Raw genomic sequence first — 20018 nt, forward strand, 5'->3', positions numbered from 1 at the left:
TAAAAAGTCTGCGGGTCACAAAACTTTCTCTTATCGTGCCCCTGTTCTGTGGAATGATCTCCCTGCATCAATAAAGCAGTCAGATTATGTAGAGACTAGGGATGAGCGAGTACACCACTATCTGTATCTGTTCAACTATCTAAATTATCTGTATCCGTATCTGTACTCGTAGTGGGCGGGCCTAAACCAGAAGTGGGCGTGGTTTAACCCAAAATGGCTGGGGCTTAAATCAGTACATTATTTTAAGCCTGAAATTGATATGGATTGATCAGAAGTTGCTATATTTATTGTTTATTTGAAAACTATTTACAGAACAGCCTCAAAACTGAGATTAAAATCAATGTTTTTCATCACAAAAGTAAGAGAACTATTTACATAACACGTTTATGAACTCAAAACATGAATATTCTTAAGTGTATGAATGAATATCTACAGAACAGCCTCAGAATTGAGATTCAATGTAGCAGGAAAGTATGAACTACTAAGTATGCATGAACAAGAGTTGTCATAACACAGCTTTCTTTTTTTTTATTTTATGATCAAACTGTGATTTTTTTCAATTAGTTATTTTTACTACCTAACGTTCTTGGCATTTTTTCCACACAAAGTTATACAATATTGATTAAAGTGTGTGTGCATGTGTATGTGACTGTGTGAGAGGGAGAGAGAGAGGTTGTTCAACTGACCGATTTATTTTTATGAACAGCAGTGAGAAAGTGTCAGATACTGCATGCAGCCATATACAATAAAAATATTAATATAGGCTACTTTGTGTGTTCAGCTACATGTGTGTAAGTGGTCTGTAAGACTGTTTATTTTTTAATGATCTGTGTGAACTTGGTGATTCATAAAAACATCCAGTGATGGCAAACAGGGAAATAATATGTCAGCCTTGTTCACTCTATTCTTCTCAAAAGCACCGTGTTCAGTAGCAGCAAAGTTTTCCAACTGACTTTATATCAACAAACCAAACGAAGAGCAAGCAAACAGTTAAAATAAATAAATAAATAAATAAAAAACCCGACCGTAGTGAAGGTAGTGACCGACGCAACAGGAGCTGTTTTCAGCTCTGTCTTGTCAAAAGCACCGTATACAAAACAAGTTCAAGTAATTTTAAATATCAGACAAACCAAAAAAGAGGCGAGCTGAAGAAAACGTGAGGCAGAATCCAGCCAAGCACAGAGAGAGATCCTGTCTGTGTGTGTGAGAAGCTGCAGAGAGACGTGTCTGTGTAGGGAGGGGCAGACGCTGTGTGTGACTGGCCAATCACAGAGCATGAAGACAAGTCAGTTAGCCAATGAGAATTTTCCTTCAGCACGAGCACAGATATTGATGAGTTTTATTCGGATCATGCTCGTGCTCATCAAAAATGCTTCATCCGTACGGCTCAACCCTAGTAGAGACTTTCAAGTCCAGACTTAAGATGCACTTATTTTCCCTTTCATATGGCTAGCATACTGGCATAGTATAGTTCCACACTTTTTACTCTTAATTCATTTTATTAGGAAACAGAGCGTGCTGCGGCCTCAACATTATCTAAATTCTGGGTCTTTTAGTGAAGCTTAGGGCCAGTGGCCGATGAATACCTTAGTATTTTTTTGTTTTCTTGTTGCTTAATACTGACAAATTATACTGTATTTGTTGTCTTTCTGATGCCTGATTCCGTTTTTTTTTTCTCTCTGTTTGAGGTGCGGCTGCATCCAGAGATGGGTGTGGTATCTGTTCCTGAAACAGACACCACACCCTGTACACCGGCAACATTTCCTGTATGTTCATTTTGTGAATTGTTTTGTAATTTGTGTCGGTAGCAAGGCCCAAGCAGAGGGTCACCCCTTTGAGTCTGGTCTGCTTGGGGTTTTGTCCTCAAATCATCAGAAGGAGTTTTTCCTTATCACTGTTGCCTGTGTGCTTGCTCTGGGGGTTGGTTAGACCTTACTTGTGTGAAGCACCTTGAGGCAACTTTGTTGTGATTTGTCGTGATATAAATGAAAATAAATTGAAAAATTGAAATTTGCATCTTTTAATTCTTTCATTTGTCCAGCCACAGTCACTAAGCCAGCAAACACAGACATCGCTAACGGCTACCAGTGCTAACTACTTTCAAGTCTAGTTTTCACACTACAGCTGTCTCACTGAGATTCCTAACGTGACACTGCTCCAAGGTGTCATGGTCACACTCATTCAAAATCAGATAAACCTAAGTGGCTTTCTCACAGACATGTAAAAATAAAAAAAAATAAAATAAAATAAAATAAAAACATGGACATCAAGCATTGTAAACAACTGGGCTGGAAATTTGTCTGACTGAGCCTCCACCCCGCATACTGATAAAGCAATGCATTCTGGGTCAATTTTTCCTATATGCGGTAGGGAGAATTTAGATACCACATTACTAAAGAAAATAGAACAGGATCAGCCTGGTCAACAAAAACTCAGTGGCAAGCGTGCTCGACCAAATATACCAAAAGAATTCTTAAGCATATTCAACAAGACATTGATCTCATGATCATAAGTGAAACAAAGATCCAACAGTAACAAACCAGACAGAGAACTCAAACCAATGAGGGACAAACAACAACAACAAAAAAATCATTCTCCACTTTTGTGAGTGTGAGGGTAGTTTCAGTGGCCTTACAGTGTAGACAGATGTGTGTGTTCACTAAGTTTAAGGCTTCTTCATTAAAACATTGATTGTTTTTTACCCTGCGGTTGGTATCGAGGGTTGAGCACAGCAGGAAGACAAAAACTCAGCCCGTCATCAGCCTGCACAGCCAGGTCAGTGACGTACTCCAGCCTGATGGAGGCGCTCTCTCCTGGAGGCAAACTGCCCACACTCATAGTGAATATATCTGGGCTCTGCTCGCTCTCCTCCAATAAGAAGGCCTGCTGACCGGAGCTCAGCGCATCATCATACTCCTCATGAGCCTGAACATATAGCACAAGTGACGTTGTAGATTTTAGTTTCGACAACCCGTCAGATGCAGTAGTTTTGGGTGCAAAACAGCGTATCAGTGCTACTGAAGTGGTTACGTACTGTTTAGCTCACCTGCTGTTTCTCCCGAACCTCAGCTATGATTTGTATCTGCCCAATCTTGGCACTGAAATGACAGACGGCAGCATCTCCAGGCAGAGGGAAGACAAAAACAGCCTCTATGGGTTTGTCCTCCTTGTTCTCATAGTGCAGAGTGGAAACCACTGTAGCCACATGGTCTCTCACCTCCACCTCCACCTCCACACTCTTCAGAGGAACTGACAAAAAAAAAAAAAAAAACAGTGAATATGCACATGAGAATATCTACAAATGGGTTACTATAACAAATGTTTATTCTATATTTTATTATTTTAGACTTGCAGTATGTTAAAGACTAAATTTCCTGAATTCAGTATTATTTAGAAAATGTCTTTGCTGCCTCCGACATTATCATAAACATAGGACACGCACATGTGCATGGAGAAATAGCTGTACTTTAAAGAATACGAGGTCTGTTAGAAAAGTATCACAGCTGCTGAGAGCGCGCCGCGCTCCGAGCGCCGATCGACAGGCTGAAACAACCAGATCATTTCCAACATGAAGGCTTTGTTGATCCGAGACGTCGTCTGACTTACACAAAAATGACAGGAGACGTGGACATCAGTACTTTTTCGGCACATTCCACTGTTACAGGAGTTTTTTTCATGGAAAGAGAAGCAGAGGGATGCGCCACGGAGTCGTTCATGGCGCGGCACAAAACCACCTCCGTGTTGGTCTCACAGGACAGCTTTCAGATGGCTTTCGGTGGCTTTTCAGTCATGTGACTATCCGAGAAATTGTGGATGAGCCTGGACATGCCAGAACATGTCCTGTGAGGCTTCATCACGGCGTTGCTTTGCACCATGCGGCACTGCCGCGACGCGCGGAATTCCTCCGCTCCTCTTTGCATGACAAAAACTCCTGTAATAGTGGAATGTGCCGTTTATTTCCAAACTGGACGCTGTGTTTATGCGGGACGTCGTCTGACTAGCACAGGAATTGTGGAAGACGTGGACATCAGCACTTTTTCGGCACACTGAGACAGACGTGCTTAGGAATTCCGCGTGTCGCGGCGGTGCCGCATGGCGCAAGGCAATGGTGTGATGAAGCCTCACAGGACATGTTCTGGCATGTCCAGGCTTATCCACAATTTCTCGGATAGTCACACGACTGAAAAGCCACCGAAAGCCGTCTGAAAGCCATCTGAAAGCCGTCCTGTGAGACCAACACAGAGGTGGTTTTGTGCCGCGCCATGAACGGCTCCGTGGCGAATCCCTCCGCTTCTCTTTCCATGAAAAAAACTCCTGTAACAGTGGAATGTGCCGAAAAAGTACTGATGTCCACGTCTCCTGCCATTTTTGTGTAAGTCAGACGACGTCCCGGATCAACAAAGCCTTCACGTTGGAAATGATCTGGTTGATTCAGCCTGTCGATCGGCGCTCGGAGCGCGGTGCGCTCTCAGCAGCTGTGGGCGGTCTTTAAACGGGCTGGAGCACTCCTTAATCTGTGTAATCCCCATAAAATCATCCCTGAAAGCCATCTGAATTTTCCAAATGGTGTCCACCTGGAGATCTCTCACAGTTTCTGGAAAAAATTGATGCAGCAAAGCTCCAAATCGTTCAGACATTTTAGTCGCAATAAAAAATCCGACGAGAGGGGTGGACCACTGCTCACACAAAGCCTGCTCACAGGCGAATGATGCAACCGACAGGCGTGAAAAAACTCACGCATGCGCACGAAGGTTCAAGCTTGGCTGATGCAATCACACGTGATTCAAATCCATATGGCTTTTGAAAAAAATAAAAAGGTTGGATACTTTTCTAACAGACCTCGTATGAAAACACCGGCACATTAATAAAACCAGTTTACATGCAGATCCACAGAGACGTGACACAAAATGTATAATAATGTCATCTTTGCCTGACAAAATGAACCACCAATTTATTTCAATGTTTTATCAGTGCAGGAAAACCTGTGCAATTTATCACACAGGAAAAAATAAAATCCAAAAATGTTTTTGTTTCATTTTTTCCAACAAATCTATACCTGGTTCTTTGTTGAGCGTAAGGAGACCACAGTTGTCCATTTTGGAACCTGTGCAAAAGGTAACAAGAAGATCAGAGGAATTATGGGATAAAAATGAAATGGAAATAAATGACTTTTCATTCTGCACAATGTAAGGCTATACCAGGGGTGGCCAAGTTCGGTCCTCGAGAGCCACATTCCTGAGACTCAGTTGTCTCCCTGCTCCAACACACCTGAATCCAATGAAAGACTCGTTAGCAAACTTTTAATGAGCCTTTCATTGGATTCAGGTGTGTTGGAGCAGGGAGACAACTAAGAGTGTCACGAATGTGGCTCCCGAGGACCGAACTTGGCCACCCCTGGGCTATACCTTGAAGGTAATGTGTTACTGAATTATCTTCAAACTTTCTTTCATGAGTGAAAAAATGCCAGCAATTGGATGGAAGGGAGGGGCCTTTCTTAGGTTGCAAAAGATGTGGAATTCTGGCTATAAGGTAGTTTGGAGCTCTATTTCAACATCTATTGTGTTAAAACACAGTGCCGGACAAGCCCCAAAAATATTTTTTGAACTAAGAGGAGGGGCAAACTTATCTTCTGTCAGTGGAGAGTCAACTTTTTTAACATGTTCTTCATTAAGATACAACAAACTATTAGTTACGAAAGATGTTTTCACTGTTGGTACTACAGACAGTACTACTATCTGTACAGTATATGTTCACATAGACTTTCTCTTAAATATTATTTGTCTCTTCAGTGCAGCCTGTCTGCTCTGTGTAAGCGTGATGTCTTCTGATCTCAGAAGCTAAGCAGAGTAGGTCCTGGTAATGGAATGGAATGTTTCTAAGCACCAGAGTTGTTAATCAGAACATCATAGTGCTCTCGAACTGTTGTTGAGAGTGGCTCATGTGCGTCACATATTACTAGCAATGGCAGATGGTGCAATATTCCCCATGCCTCATGCATGACAGCCATGCAGCCGGTATGTGACAAATATGCCAAGCATACTTTTTCACAAACTTCCCCTGGAGCTGATGAGTGCATGTACAATGCATTGCCATAGTCCAATATTGGCATAAAAGTGGTGGCAACAAGCCTCCTCCGGGCCTCAAAGGACAGACAAGTCTGAATTGGAAAAAAGAAACCCAACCTGATTCTGAGTCGATTTACAAGCAGATTAATATGATGTGCAAATGAAAGTGTATTGTCAATCCAAATTCCAAGATATTTGTATTGTTTAACAAATTCTATTTGAATTCCCTGCAAGGTGGTGATTTGTGGCAGGATTTGAAGGTTGGATTTGGTGTTTCTAAACAACATGACTTTTGTTTTGTCTGAGTTTAAGATAAGTTTTAGATTAAGAAGATTATTTTTAATAATGTCGAAAGCTGATTGTAAATGAGTGATGGCTTGAGCGGGTGAGTGTGCAGAGCTGTAGATGACTGTGTCATCAGCGTAAAAATGTGAATGTGCATTTAGGATATTCTGATTTATGTTATTAATGTAGCGAATGAATAGTAGAGGTCCTAATACTGATCATCCCTTGGTGATGGTGAGTGTTTGTGATGTGAATCCATCTATCTTCACACATTGAGTCTGGCCAGAAAGGTAGTTGTGAAACCATTTTACTGTCTGATTTGAAAATCCGCATGCAGTGAGCCTATGTTCCAATAACGTATGATCAACTGTATCAAAAGCTTTTGTGAGATCTATGAACAGGGCTGCACAATGATGTTTACTGTCCAGGGTGGTAATGATGTCATTGACTACTTTTAATCATATCATGGGAATATCAATATCATGGGAAGGTTGAGGAGGAGTGATGGAAGTGATGTTTTGGTCTTGAGATGCTGGTGTCTCGCAGCAGTAAATCATTTATAGTACCTGTAAGACATCAAGAGCTGGGTCACTTCTTCCTCACAGTTGGTAAATTGGCTTTGAACCAGACCGTTCTTAGGCCCCTTCACACATAGTACAAATAAATACAAATCAGGGCGAATCACGGCGGAACAGCTCGTATGAGCGAACCACGAAAACATCTAGCCGATGGGCAGGTGTGAACAAACACGCTGCAATGGTTTCATGCATGTGAAGGTATCTTGCACGAGCGTGCACAAAAGCCTTGCAGCAGGAACACAGAGCGAGGAGTTAGTAAGGATAGACATTAGTTGTGTGAAGTGCTGTGAGGCAACGCTGTTGTGATTTGGTGCGATATAAATGAAAATAAATGGAAACTGAAATTGAGCAGCTGGACCATGTGTAACCACGCTGCGCAGCTGCTGTAAAAAACAAAAAAAAAACATGGCATCCAAGGGATTCAAACCTGCAATTTACAAAAGTTGTGATTGCCAGCCAGAAACTTTATCACTGCACTACCATTGCTGCCCTATAAAAGGTGCGGAAAAATGCCAAAAAATCAACAAGGACATAAATGTATTTTTTTTAAAAACAGAAAAGAGCACCATGATAACTGACCAAACGGCATTTGTTACAGCGTATTTCTGCTGATACGTGACTGAAAGTGGCATAATTGTCACACTGTTGGCTTGTCATATAGTCCTGCGGCATGCCGCTCACAGGACACGTGTGTCCTGTCAGACAGACAGGACATTCAGATCGCCTGCTGCGTATCAACATGAACTAATGGTCCGTTTCAGCTGGGACAGCTGTCGATGTGCGTGCTCTCCAGCCCTTTGCAAAAGCGATATATGTTTTTATGTATTTTCACGTGAGGATAGCAATCACACACACGTACGTGTCCGTCAAAACACGGTACGTGTTCTGTGACGTCCCAGGACCAGAGTTGTCAACAGCTCCTGCTGTTGACAGCCAGCCACTCACCCTATCCATTCAGCGCAAAGACGAAGGTGTCAGTCTGTGATCAGATGAGAGGCGCGCCACATGCACGCATGTGTGTTGGGGGGAGCGGGGTGGAAGGGGCGAAACACACTCACATGTGCTGTGGGGGGAGCCGACACTCTGGCATGCCACATGTGCACTTGGCAACTCCACAGTCGTGGGGGCACAAAGACAAATTTCACATCCAGCTCGACAATGATCATCTGACTGTTTTCGTGCTAACAGTGGGAATGGCTACACATTTTCTAAGTGCCAAGCAAGTGGTGTTGGATGTTCGTGTGTGTCACCTGGAATTTGGCTGACACCTGCCGTGAGAGGGAATGAATGGGCTCTTACAGCGCACACTCTGTCTTTCAGCTGCTGGTGTGCGCAAATAGTTGTAGGTGTTGGAGGCAGCTTTGATTTTACACGTATTGCATACGATTCCTGCTTCATGCACAATTCAACCACATTCGTAATATGTGTGAAGGGGCCCTTCAAGAGGACGTAATTAAAAAGAGGCACTGGATGACCAATATCACTCTATGGTTACAAGCAGCAGCTCCTTAAAGCAAGAGGCACAGAAAGTGGTTCAAGACATGCTTGTTTTTTTTTTTCTTTTTTAAACATATGACAGATGTATCCCATATTAAGAATTCTACAGGTACGGACTGAGAATTATCACATATTACAACAAAAATCTGCCCTATACTCATAAACCAGCCCTCATGAGATACAAGAAAAAAATAGGGCTGATAAATCATACACTTTTTCAATCAATTTTACTACCTTGGAAACTGTGGCGATAAAATCAGGGTTACAGAAATCTTAAAACAGAGCGATACAAAAAAGACATTGAAAATACCAGGCTTTGTATCACCCACTTTTCATCCAATCAGGAGCCCCCATTTCTCAGCCCCACCAATGGTACACCCCCATTTCTTGTGACCCTGGTGACAAGTGCAGGATTCTGATACAGGATCCAGATAATTTCATTCAACCAAGATGTCTGATCAAGGTGAGAGAGTTTTGGCCTCCCTAGCAGGGAGAATTCTACAACTTGAGTCTCATACTGAAGTTGTGAAACACCAAGAACTTAATGAAGGACACATGACTTTACAGAGAGACATAAGAACAAGAACACCACCAGGAAAATGGAGAGTGATGTGAACGTGTTCACTGAATGGCTGAGTGGAACCAAGAAGGAGAAGACTCCTTATGCTATTGATTATTAGCACAAGTGTTGAATGAACATTGTTGTTGTGTAGTAAGTAAATGAGTTGTTATTAAATGGAGTTGGCAATAAGTATATGATTTTTGTTGTAATATGTGACAAATATTTTATTACATGTCTGTTTATGTATCATGATTGAAGTAGATGGAATCAATTAATCAGTGCTGTTCTACATCCAAACAGAAGGTGGCGGTAATGCACTGGCAGTTTGCAAACCGCAAATAAACTCAACAGAAGAATGACGACGACCTGGTCAAGTTCACTTCCGCCTGTTGTATATGTTGGTTGTTGGTGTTGGCAGCACAGAGGGCTGGCATCCTGTGTTTCACGCTTAGAAATGCACCTGTCGCAGACAAACCGAGGGACTTCTTTAAAACACTCCAGTTATTTAGGTCATAATCATGATGATTGACTGACGACTGGCCTTACACCATCCACGGGCTGAGCCTCGATCAGAAGGTCTCAGGCTCCCGGGCTGCACTGGTCTTCTGTACGCCACATTTCCCACGCCCACCTGATGGAAGGGGATTCAGTGCTGGGCTCTTCCCTTTTCACTTGCCGCTATGAAGGGAATCCTCAGTCAGTCTGCCAGTCAGAGGGATTCCGCAGGCTGACGTCACGCAGTCTTGAGGGAATCCCCTCAATAGCAGTGAGCGAACAGAAGAGCCGCGCTACTGAGGGAATCCTGGAAGTCCTTCTGATCGAGGCTCAGCCCATGGATGGTGTGAGGTCGGTAACGGCCCTCGTCACGCCCGGGTCAGGTCATCCCAGGGTCGTTGGGAATACAGATGGGTGGTAAACTCCATCTAATTAGTAATATGCTTAAATTCAGTGGGTCGTCTCGTCTGATCTGAGATCATAGCCAAAAGGTGTTGGTTTTTGTGCATGCGGCCCCCAGGGGGTGGGGAGGGCTCGCAGTGCTCTCAGGAGGGCAGCACAGCAGGGGGGTGGTGCCTGCAGGAGGCTGCTGGCAACCCCATCGGCAGTGACCGTCATGCGTAGACCGCTTTACCCACAACATGGGCAGGCAGCACACAAAGGTCTAAAAATTAGGCTGTAGGCTAACAGTTAAGCAAATTATTTTAACAGCACAAACGAGCAACAGTGCTATTGTCATATTTTGAATGACAGGTGAAGCCAGCTTCACGCAGGTTGACGTTACACACGTAAAAACATAGGCCTAAGCTGTGAACAAGTGAAACCCTAAGCACAAATACTTTTTTTTAACAGCACAAACAAGCACAAATGATAGAGTTAATTTAAAGCCTGATTTATGCAGCTGCAGCTCTGTAACTCCGTGTCATGCAATGACATGCATAACAGTTTTGTCTCTGGATTATATTTTATTCTGGACTAATATGACCCTCAATAAGCTTTTCTTTCTACAATCATCGCCTCCAAATCAAAGGTAAGCCGTACAATTTCCTTTTTCCAACTTTGTGCTGTAAAGTTGCGGACTTTTCTGATCGTGCACACTGTAAAAACTATTATAATATGATGGGAGATGAAGGTCTGAAAGCAGTAAAGTGTCAAATCACAGCCTTTTGTGTCTGATTTAATAGGTGCACATCCAGGTTGCGGGTCCAAGTCTGAACATGGTGTGAAAAAATAAACAGTCGGACTTTTAATAATGGAAATGACGCCGGTCCCACGAGGGTTTAATGAAAATACATTGCGATCGGACAGGACATTTTATCAGATGTGAGCAAAAATCTGCTGTACAAAGTCAGTTATATACGGTGTTTATTACATGGAAAACGATACAAAAACTTTGGGACTTTTTTGTCCAGTGACTGTGAATATCTGTTTTATACAGTGACGGTTTAGGTGAGTTTTCTGTACATGGGAATAGACAATAAATTTACCTCTCAAAAGGTGGACGATGAAGTCACTTTCATCCTACGCAGCTGGCTTTATCTTCCCAAATTTTTCTTCTGATCGGATGTGAAGGGAAATCAACTGGTTTGGTTTTGTCTCTAACTCGCTTCTAACAGCCAGTTGACGGTTCTCACTGCCTGGAACAATGAGATTTATATACCAAGCTGACCTGAAATGAACCATTGTACATTAAACTGACTTTATTGATGAGTCTGACCCCTTTGAAAAGTGCCCAAATTACATGTATTTGTATTGAGGTCAGCTATGTTTTCATCGGCCAAAAACGGCCACCAGAGGGCGCTCGGTGTAAAGTCCGCGGTAATCCATAGGCTGGCTATGATGTGCAGTAGCTTCTTGGGTATCCCACAAATTCTCAGGACATTCAGATCAGTCCAATCAACTAAATCACATTTGCTATGTAAAAGCAAACATAGGCTGCAAGGAATAACAACTGTAATAATTACTAACAATAGAAGGGGCCGCTGTTGTTATTTACTTCCGCCTTTCCCGCACATGTGCACACAGGCTGGTAGGCAGGAAACTCCAGACTCCAAGCAGATGCACTGAGAAAACACACGGGAAGATGGCTTTAGATTACGTGTCAACTCTTGAGCCCAAAAATCAAAAGCAATATTGTGAGGAATTAAATATTGGAGATGACGACCATGACGGATTTCAAGTTTTTTGAGACGTACAATTATTTTATCAGTGGTCACGTGAGGGATCGCTGTTAGCCTGCTGCTGCAGACGATGTCTGTCTGAGCTCTTTCTGCTGTCTGGTTCCATCTCTGTGGGCTGAGTGCAGCAGCAGGATGTGCTCTGAAGTTGAGGAACTTTTTAAACGCGGTCCAAAAAAGCCGCTCCGCAGAGTCCGGCCTGTGTGCACATCGTGCGTCAGGCTGCAGGTCACCTGTGTTACAATCATTAAATGCACTTCTGTGTGTGCAAGGTTGAAAAAATGATGGGAAAAAACAAACAAAACAATGACCCAAAGGTTTCTCTGTGGCCACAAAAAAAAACCCCACCACAACAAGGCGGCTGCTTTAATTATACAGATCCGCACACTGATTAGATATACCTGACTTCCCAAAAATAAAAATACCAAAAACATCCACAAACACAAAATCAGCCAGTGTGTGTGTATTCGTATTTATACATTTTAACAACATGAAAGCCACCAGACCAGCTAGAACTAAACCCTGGGTTCCTGGACAGTCTCCTCTGTGTTCCTTCTTCTTGCTGGTTTTATTTCTTCTGCGGCTTACAGTCATTTTGAGGGCAGTGAGCCAAACTTTACACTTTGTGTTTGTCCGTTTGTCTGCAAAATCACTCTTTTGCACGTTAAACTGATTTCAAAATGAACTGAAAATCAGATCATTGCTCATTTGCAGCCCTCATAATAACTTCAGTCACAGTTTATCAATCAATCAATTTTATTTATATAGCGCCAAATCACAACAAACAGTTGCCCCAAGGTGCTTTATATTGTAAGGCAAGGCCATACAATAATTACGTAAAAACCCCAACGGTCAAAACGACCCCCTGTGAGCAAGCACTTGGCGACAGTGAGAAGGAAAAACTCCCTTTTAACAGGAAGAAACCTCCAGCAGAACCAGGCTCAGGGAGGGGCAGTCTTCTGCTAGGACTGGTTGAGGCTGAGGGAGAGAACCAGGAAAAAGACATGCTGTGGAGGGGAGCAGAGATCAATCACTAATGATTAAATGCAGAGTGGTGCATACAGAGCAAAAAGAGAAAAACACTCAGTGCATTATGGGAACCCCCCAGCAGTCTACGTCTATAGCAGCATAACTAAGGGATAGTTCAGGGTCACCTGATCCAGCCCTAACTATAAGCTTTAGAAAAAAGGAAAGTTTTAAGCCTAATCTTAAAAGTAGAGAGAGTGTCTGTCTCCCTGATCTGAATTGGGAGCTGGTTCCACAGAAGAGGAGCCTGAAAGCTGAAGGCTCTCCCTCCCATTCTACTCTTACAAACCCTAGGAACTACAAGTAAGCCTGCAGTCTGAGAGCGAAGCACTCTATTGGGGTGATATGGTACTATGAGGTCCCTAAGATAAGATGGGACCTGATTATTCAAAACCTTATAAGTAAGAAGAAGAATTTTAAATTCTATTCTAGAATTAACAGGAAGCCAATGAAGAGAGGCCAATATGGGTGAGATATGCTCTCTCCTTCTAGTTCCCGTTAGTACTCTAGCTGCAGCATTTTGAATTAACTGAAGGCTTTTCAGGGAACTTTTAGGACAACCTGATAATAATGAATTACAATAGTCCAACCTAGAGGAAATAAATGCATGAATTAGTTTTTCAGCATCACTCTGAGACAAGACCTTTTTAATTTTAGAGATATTGCGTAAATGCAAAAAAGCAGTCCTACATATTTGTTTAATATGCACATTGAATGACATATGCTGATCAAAAATGACTCCAAGATTTCTCACAGTATTACTAGAGGTCAGGGTAATGCCATCCAGAGTAAGGATCTGGTTAGACACCATGTTTCTAAGATTTGTGGGGCCAAGTACAATAACTTCAGTTTAATCTCAGTTTAAAAGCAGGACATTAGAGGTCATCCATGTCTTTATGTCTGTAAGACAATCCTGCAGTTTAGCTAATTGGTGTGTGTCCTCTGGCTTCATGGATAGATAAAGCTGGGTATCATCTGCGTAACAATGAAAATTTAAGCAATGCCGTCTAATAATACTGCCTAAGGGAAGCATGTATAAAGTGAATAAAATTGGTTCTAGCACAGAACCTTGTGGAACTCCATAATTAACCTTAGTCTGTGAAGAAGATTCCCCATTTACATGAACAAATTGTAATCTATTAGATACATATGATTCAAACCACCGCAGCTCAGTGCCTTTAATACCTATGGCATGCTCTAATCTCTGTAATAAAATTTTATGGTCAACAGTATCAAAAGCAGCACTGAGGTCTAACAGAACAAGCACAGAGATGAGTCCACTGTCTGAGGCCATAAGATCATTTGTAACCTTCACTAATGCTGTTTCTGTACTATGATGAATTCTGAAACCTGACTGAAACTCTATAAATAGACCATTCCTCTGCAGATTATCAGTTAGCTGTTTTACAACTACCCTTTCAAGAATTTTTGAGAGAAAAGGAAGGTTGGAGATTGGCCTATAATTAGCTAAGATAGCAGGGTCAAGTGATGGCTTTTTAAGTAATGGTTTAATTACTGCCACCTTAAAAGCCTGTGGTACATAGCCAACTAATAAAGATAGATTGATCATATTTAAGATCGAAGCATTAAATAATGGTAGGGCTTCCTTGAGCAGCCTGGAAGAATGGGGTCTAATAGACATGTTGATGGTTTGGATGAAGTAACTAATGAAAATAACTCAGACAGAACAATCGGAGAGAAAGAGTCTAACCAAATACCGGCATCACTGAAAGCAGCCAAAGATAACGATACGTCTTTGGGATGGTTATGAGTAATTTTTTCTCTAATAGTTAAAATTTTATTAGCAAAGAAATTCATGAAGTCATTACTAGTTAAAGGAATACTCGGCTCAATTTCTCAGCCTGGCTACAGTGCTGAAAAGAAACCTGGGGTTGTTCTTATTTTCTTCAATTAGTGATGAGTAGTAAGATGTCCTAGCTTTACAGAGGGCTTTTTTATAGAGCAATAGACTCTTTTTCCAGGCTAAGTGAAGATCTTCTAAATTAGTGAGACGCCATTTCCTCTCCAACTTATGGGTTATCTGCTTTAAGCTGCGAGTTTGTGAGTTATACCACGGAGTCAGGCACTTCTGATTTAAAGCTCTCTTTTTCAGAGGAGCTACAGCGTCCAAAGTTGTCTTCAATGAGGATGTAAAACTATTGACGAGATACTCTATCTCACTTACAGAGTTTAGGCAGCTACTCTGCACCGCGTTGGTATATGGCATTAGAGAACATAAAGAAGGAATCATATCCTTAAACCTAGTTATAGTGCTTTCTGAAAGACTTCTAGTGTAATGAAACTTATTCCCCACTGCTGGGTAGTCCATCAGAGTAAATGTAAATGTTATTAAGAAATGATCAGACAGAAGGGAGTTTTCAGGGAATACTGTTAAGGCTTCAATTTACATACCATAAGTCAGAACAAGATCTAAGATATGATTAAAGTGGTGGGTGGACTCATTTACATTTTGAGCAAAGCCAATTGAGTCTAATAATAGATTAAATGCAGTGTTGAGGTTGTCATTCTCAGCATCTGTGTGGATGTTAAAATCGACCACTATAATTATCTTATCTGAGCTAAGCACTAAGTCAGACAAAAGGTCTGAAAATTCGCAGAGAAACTCATAGTAACGACCAGGTGGACGATAGATAATAAATAAAACTGGTTTTTGGGACTTCCAATTTGGATGGACAAGACTAAGAGTCAAGCTTTCAAATGAATTTAAGCTCTGTCTGGGTTTTTGATTAATTAATAAGCTGGAATGGAAGATTGCTGCTAATCCTCCGCCTCGGCCCGTGCTACGAGCATTCTGGCAGTTAGTGTGACTCGGGGGTGTTGACTCATTTAAACTAACATATTCATCCTGCTGTAACCAGGTTTCTGTAAGGCAGAATAAATCAATATGTTGATCAATTATTATATCGTTTACTAACAGGGACTTAGAAGAGAGAGACCTAATGTTTAATAGACCACATTTAACTGTTTTAGTCTGTGGTGCAGTTGAAGGTGCTATATTATTTTTTCTTTTTGAATTTTTATGCTTAAATAGATTTTTGCTGGTTATTGGTGGTCTGGGAGCAGGCACCATCTCTAAGGGGATGGGGTAATGAGGGGATGGTAGGGGGAGAGAAGCTGCAGAGAGGTGTGTAAGACTACAACTCTGCTTCCTGGTCCCAACCCTGGATAGTCACGGTTTGGAGGATTTAAGAAAATTGGCCAGATTTCTAGAAATGAGAGCTGCTCCATCCAAAGTGGGATGGATGCCGTCTCTCCTAACAAGACCAGGTTTTCCCCAGAAGCTTTGCCAATTATCTATGAAGCCCAACTCATTTTTTGGACACCACTCAGACAGCCAGCAATTCAAGGAGAACATGCGGCTAAACATGTCACTCCTGGTCCGATTGGGGAGGGGCCCAGAGAAAACAACAGAGTCCGACATTGTTTTTGCAAAGTTACACACCGATTCAATGTTAATTTTAGTGACCTCCGATTGGCGTAACCGGGTGTCATTACTGCCGACGTGAATCACAATCTTACCAAATTTACGCTTAGCCTTAGCCAGCAGTTTCAAACACATTTATCACCTAAATGTGGAGCTGCACAGAGAAAACCAAAAGAAAAAAAGAAAAAATACAGACGGGAAGGTTTGTTTTTAATGTGATGAGTTTGAACACAGGGTGAGCTCATGTGATACCTGTACTGGACACAATTCTGAGCCAAACCACATCCGATCGTGGAGACTAAATGCTTACAAAGTTAAAATCTTTCAAACGGATTGTCATCCATCTGGATGTGATGTGTTTTTTATGCACAGGGCTGATCTGTCAGTGTGTGATGGATCACCCAGGCAAGTGTACAGTTTGAATGGTGACATCTTCAAATATTACGCACGTGGCTAAATAAAAGAGTTTTCTGCCTACCGTGTGGGCCCCGCCCGCGCGTGACGTGTTCGTGATTCCTTCTAAATTATTTATTATAATCATCCATCGTTTGTTATCAACCATTATTATTAATTCTCTCGTATTATACCCAAATGTTAACTTTAACACTTGCTATGTGTACCTGAATTAACCTATTTTAAATATTCTTATAGTAATTGATTTGTTTTCTAATGTATATACTTCAGGATGTGCACTGAGTTGTACTAAATAAATTCAAAATCAGAGCATAATTTTTTTTTTTTTACCGATTCTAAGAACAGCTTTGTTTTCCCCAGACTCTGTGTGTGTGTGTGTGTGTGTGTGTGTGTGTGTGTGTGTGTGTGCATACACGTCACACACAAGCACGCACGCCAAACTCGTTTGCCTGAGAGCTCGCAGAGGTTTAACGGTGAACATTTCAAAACATACCACAGCGACATCTCAAATATTAAAAACAATGCATGTCGATAAAAACATACTAAAAGCTTACCGTTAATATTGAGATAAACTGACCGTGGCTTCTTCTTGTTTATGTGACGATGAACTATAACCAGGAAGACACGCCCAGCTACGCAGTAAAATGACGCGCTTCTGGGGTGCGTTCGATTCTTGTGAAGGAGCAGCAGGAGGGGATTTAGGATCAAAACTCGACTTCCTGTTTGTATCTTCGAGGACGAGTTTGATCAATAAATAAAGTACAGTTATGTACGATATTTCTACACACACACACATACGTATACAGATAGATGGATCATCAGCAGCTGTGAAAGTAGTTTGACATGTGTAACCTGTTTTCCACTTCATTACAATGAATCACAGCCTGAAGCATTTGATATATTTGATATATACTTAGGTGATGGTCTAGTGGTTAAAGTGTTGGGTTTGAGACCAGAGGATCCTCAGTTCAAATCCCAGCGTGACTGGAAAATCATTAAGGGCCCTTTAGTCCAGTCAATCTAAGCCATTTGGGGGCTGGACCCGGACAAAATTGCAATAGAAATTATTTCTGTTGTAACATACCAATATGTCCTTGTTGACATACTAAAAGTTCATGAAAATCCGAGTGGTGGAAAGGTGCCTAATTTGCATATTTCAAAATGGCCGCAAGAACCCCTATTTGTTCCTCTAACTTTACTTTGAGGCCACATAGAAACATGATATTGGTGTCTATACCCATATTTTGAGGTATAAGGAATCCAATTCTGATGACCAAAATGCATTCTTGATGGCAGCCATCTTGGATTTTTGAAATGGCTGTCAGAATAGCCTTTTTTTTTTTCATTTAACCTCATTTTAGGCTAGATAGAGACATAATCCTGATGTTAAAGTCTGAGTTTGTAGAAAAATTGATTAGCTGTATTTAAGGTAAAGTTATGGGACCAAATGCAGATGCTAAAATTTATTAGATTTGTTGTTGTTCAAACAGTAGTGCTGTGTTGCACAAATAGTAAAATCCCTAATGTATTGGTATAACTAACACTTCTTAGGCCATGAAAAGTTTTTGCCTCTTCTCACAAGGTTAACACACGGAGTATGGATAAATAAAAATATATTTTCATGTCTAAATAATACTAATGAGGTCTAATATGTCAGGCCACCCATGACCCCACACCTACCCTCATCACATCATCATTTATCTTGAGATGTCCTGACCAAAAACAAAATATTTTCTTTTCATGGCCTTACTAAGTTCTGCGAATAGACCTGTCTAATGCTTTGAGCTGTGTTACCAAAAGTAATCATTGTTACAGCGCCTGCAATGGCCACGAGGAAGCACATACAATGCTTTAGCCATAATTTATGCAGATCATGTAATTCACAAGTATGGTAAGGCATCTGTAGTCTTTGATGGGTATGAAGGCCCATCAACAAAGGACGCTACACATGAAAGACGTTACAACAGACACAGCACCAGAGGTACATTTCACCTCTGGAATGGTTTGCAATTCGAGAAAAGATCACTTCCTAGCAAATCCCACCAACAAACAGAGGATGATTGAGTTGATAGGGAAACAGCTTCAAGACAGAGGATGTGATGTGCACTATGCTGATAATAATGCAGATCTGTTGATTGTGCAAACAGCAGTCACTCTTTCAACTGAACACAATGTAACAGTTATTGGGGAAGACACAGATCTACTGGTACTATTGCGCTATCACTGCAAGCCTCAATCTCACAATGTATACTTCCGATCAGATAAGAAGCCAAAGAAACCAACTAAGAAAGGTTTGCGTGTGTGGAATATCAAACGTCTGCAACAGAAAATTGGTCTGGACACTTGCAATGCCTTACTGTTTTGCCATGCCATTCTTGGTTCTGATACAACCTCTGGAGTGTTTGGACTAGGCACAGGCTCTGTCCTTAAGGTCATGAATGATGATAAAGAGTTCAAAGAGCTAGCAGATGTATTTGCTTCAGACACATCTACACATGATGAGGTATGCTCTGCAGGTGAAAGGGCTATGGTGAAACTGTATGGTGGAAAGGAAAGAGATACCAGTATAAATGATCTTCGACAAGAAAGATTCTATCAGAAAGTGGCTACCAGCAGAGTGTTTGTGCACCCACAAAGTCTTCCACCAACTGCCTCTGCTTTGAAGTATCACAGCTTTAGGGTATATCATCAGGTTCAGGAATGGAAAGGAAACACCAGCATTCAAGCTCAGAATTGGGGATGGCAAAAGGTTGATGGACAGTTTATGCCAAAAATGACTGACATGGCCCCTGCTCCTGAAGAACTGCTGGATGTGGTTAGGTGCAAGTGCAATGGGGACTGCACTGGCACTATGTGTAGCTGCCGAAAGTATGGCATAGAGTGCACTCTGGCTTGTGGCGTGTGTAAGGGAGTGAGCTGCAGTAATGGACAAACTCCAGATCTTGCTATTGATGACTAGAACTGGTGAAACCAGGGGCACTAATACATGTATAACAGATCATTTTATATGTTATTATTTTTTGCAAACCAATACCAGTATAAGAACATGTATACTTATGCTAGATTATTGCAATTGATAGATCTATGTGAATGCATTAAAGTGTATCTAGAAAATGTATCAATCAACATATGTTTAAAATGACATGTATGTATTATTCTCAATACGTTACATGTTAGTTTCAACTAATAATATTGCAGTGTATTTTATTATTATATATTTTTCTTTGAAAGTTAACTGATAATTTTGTGATAAAAAATTCTAAAAATCCAATGTGGCTATGTAGTGCTAGTAGGATAGTAAATATTATGTACGTTCAGACAAGTTTATCAACAGAAGTAACCATGTGCAGTTTTGAATTTGGTCAATATTTTGAAATAGAACACACCTCAAACCCTCAAACAGGGGCATTATTTTACCACATGAAAATATGCTTAACGTATTGGCATGAGTGTAAGATCATGTCATTATGTGGT

General features: G+C 41.4%; 1 protein-coding gene across 2 annotated transcripts in view; it reads right to left on the reverse strand.

Moving 5' to 3' along the window:
• LOC117508264 (von Willebrand factor A domain-containing protein 5A-like) overlaps positions 1-17187 on the reverse strand; it is a 142250-nt gene extending 125063 nt beyond the window's left edge. Inside the window, exons 1-4 of one of the 2 annotated variants that reach the window (XM_034167945.1) lie at positions 17099-17187; positions 5057-5104; positions 3047-3249; positions 2703-2925 (exon numbers count right to left, since the gene is read on the reverse strand). In XM_034167945.1, coding sequence (XP_034023836.1) covers positions 2703-2925; positions 3047-3249; positions 5057-5096 — 466 coding nt within the window. In that variant the 5' untranslated portion in view covers positions 5097-5104; positions 17099-17187. Of the gene's footprint in view, positions 1-2702; positions 2926-3046; positions 3250-5056; positions 5105-10969; positions 10993-17098 lie in introns of those variants that run through there. The other variant, XM_034167946.1, reaches the window with a different exon arrangement.
• Between the last annotated feature and the right edge of the window lie 2831 nt (positions 17188-20018).

Source organism: Thalassophryne amazonica, chromosome 4, assembly GCF_902500255.1.
Source record: "Thalassophryne amazonica chromosome 4, fThaAma1.1, whole genome shotgun sequence".
Lineage (NCBI taxonomy): Eukaryota > Metazoa > Chordata > Actinopteri > Batrachoidiformes > Batrachoididae > Thalassophryne > Thalassophryne amazonica.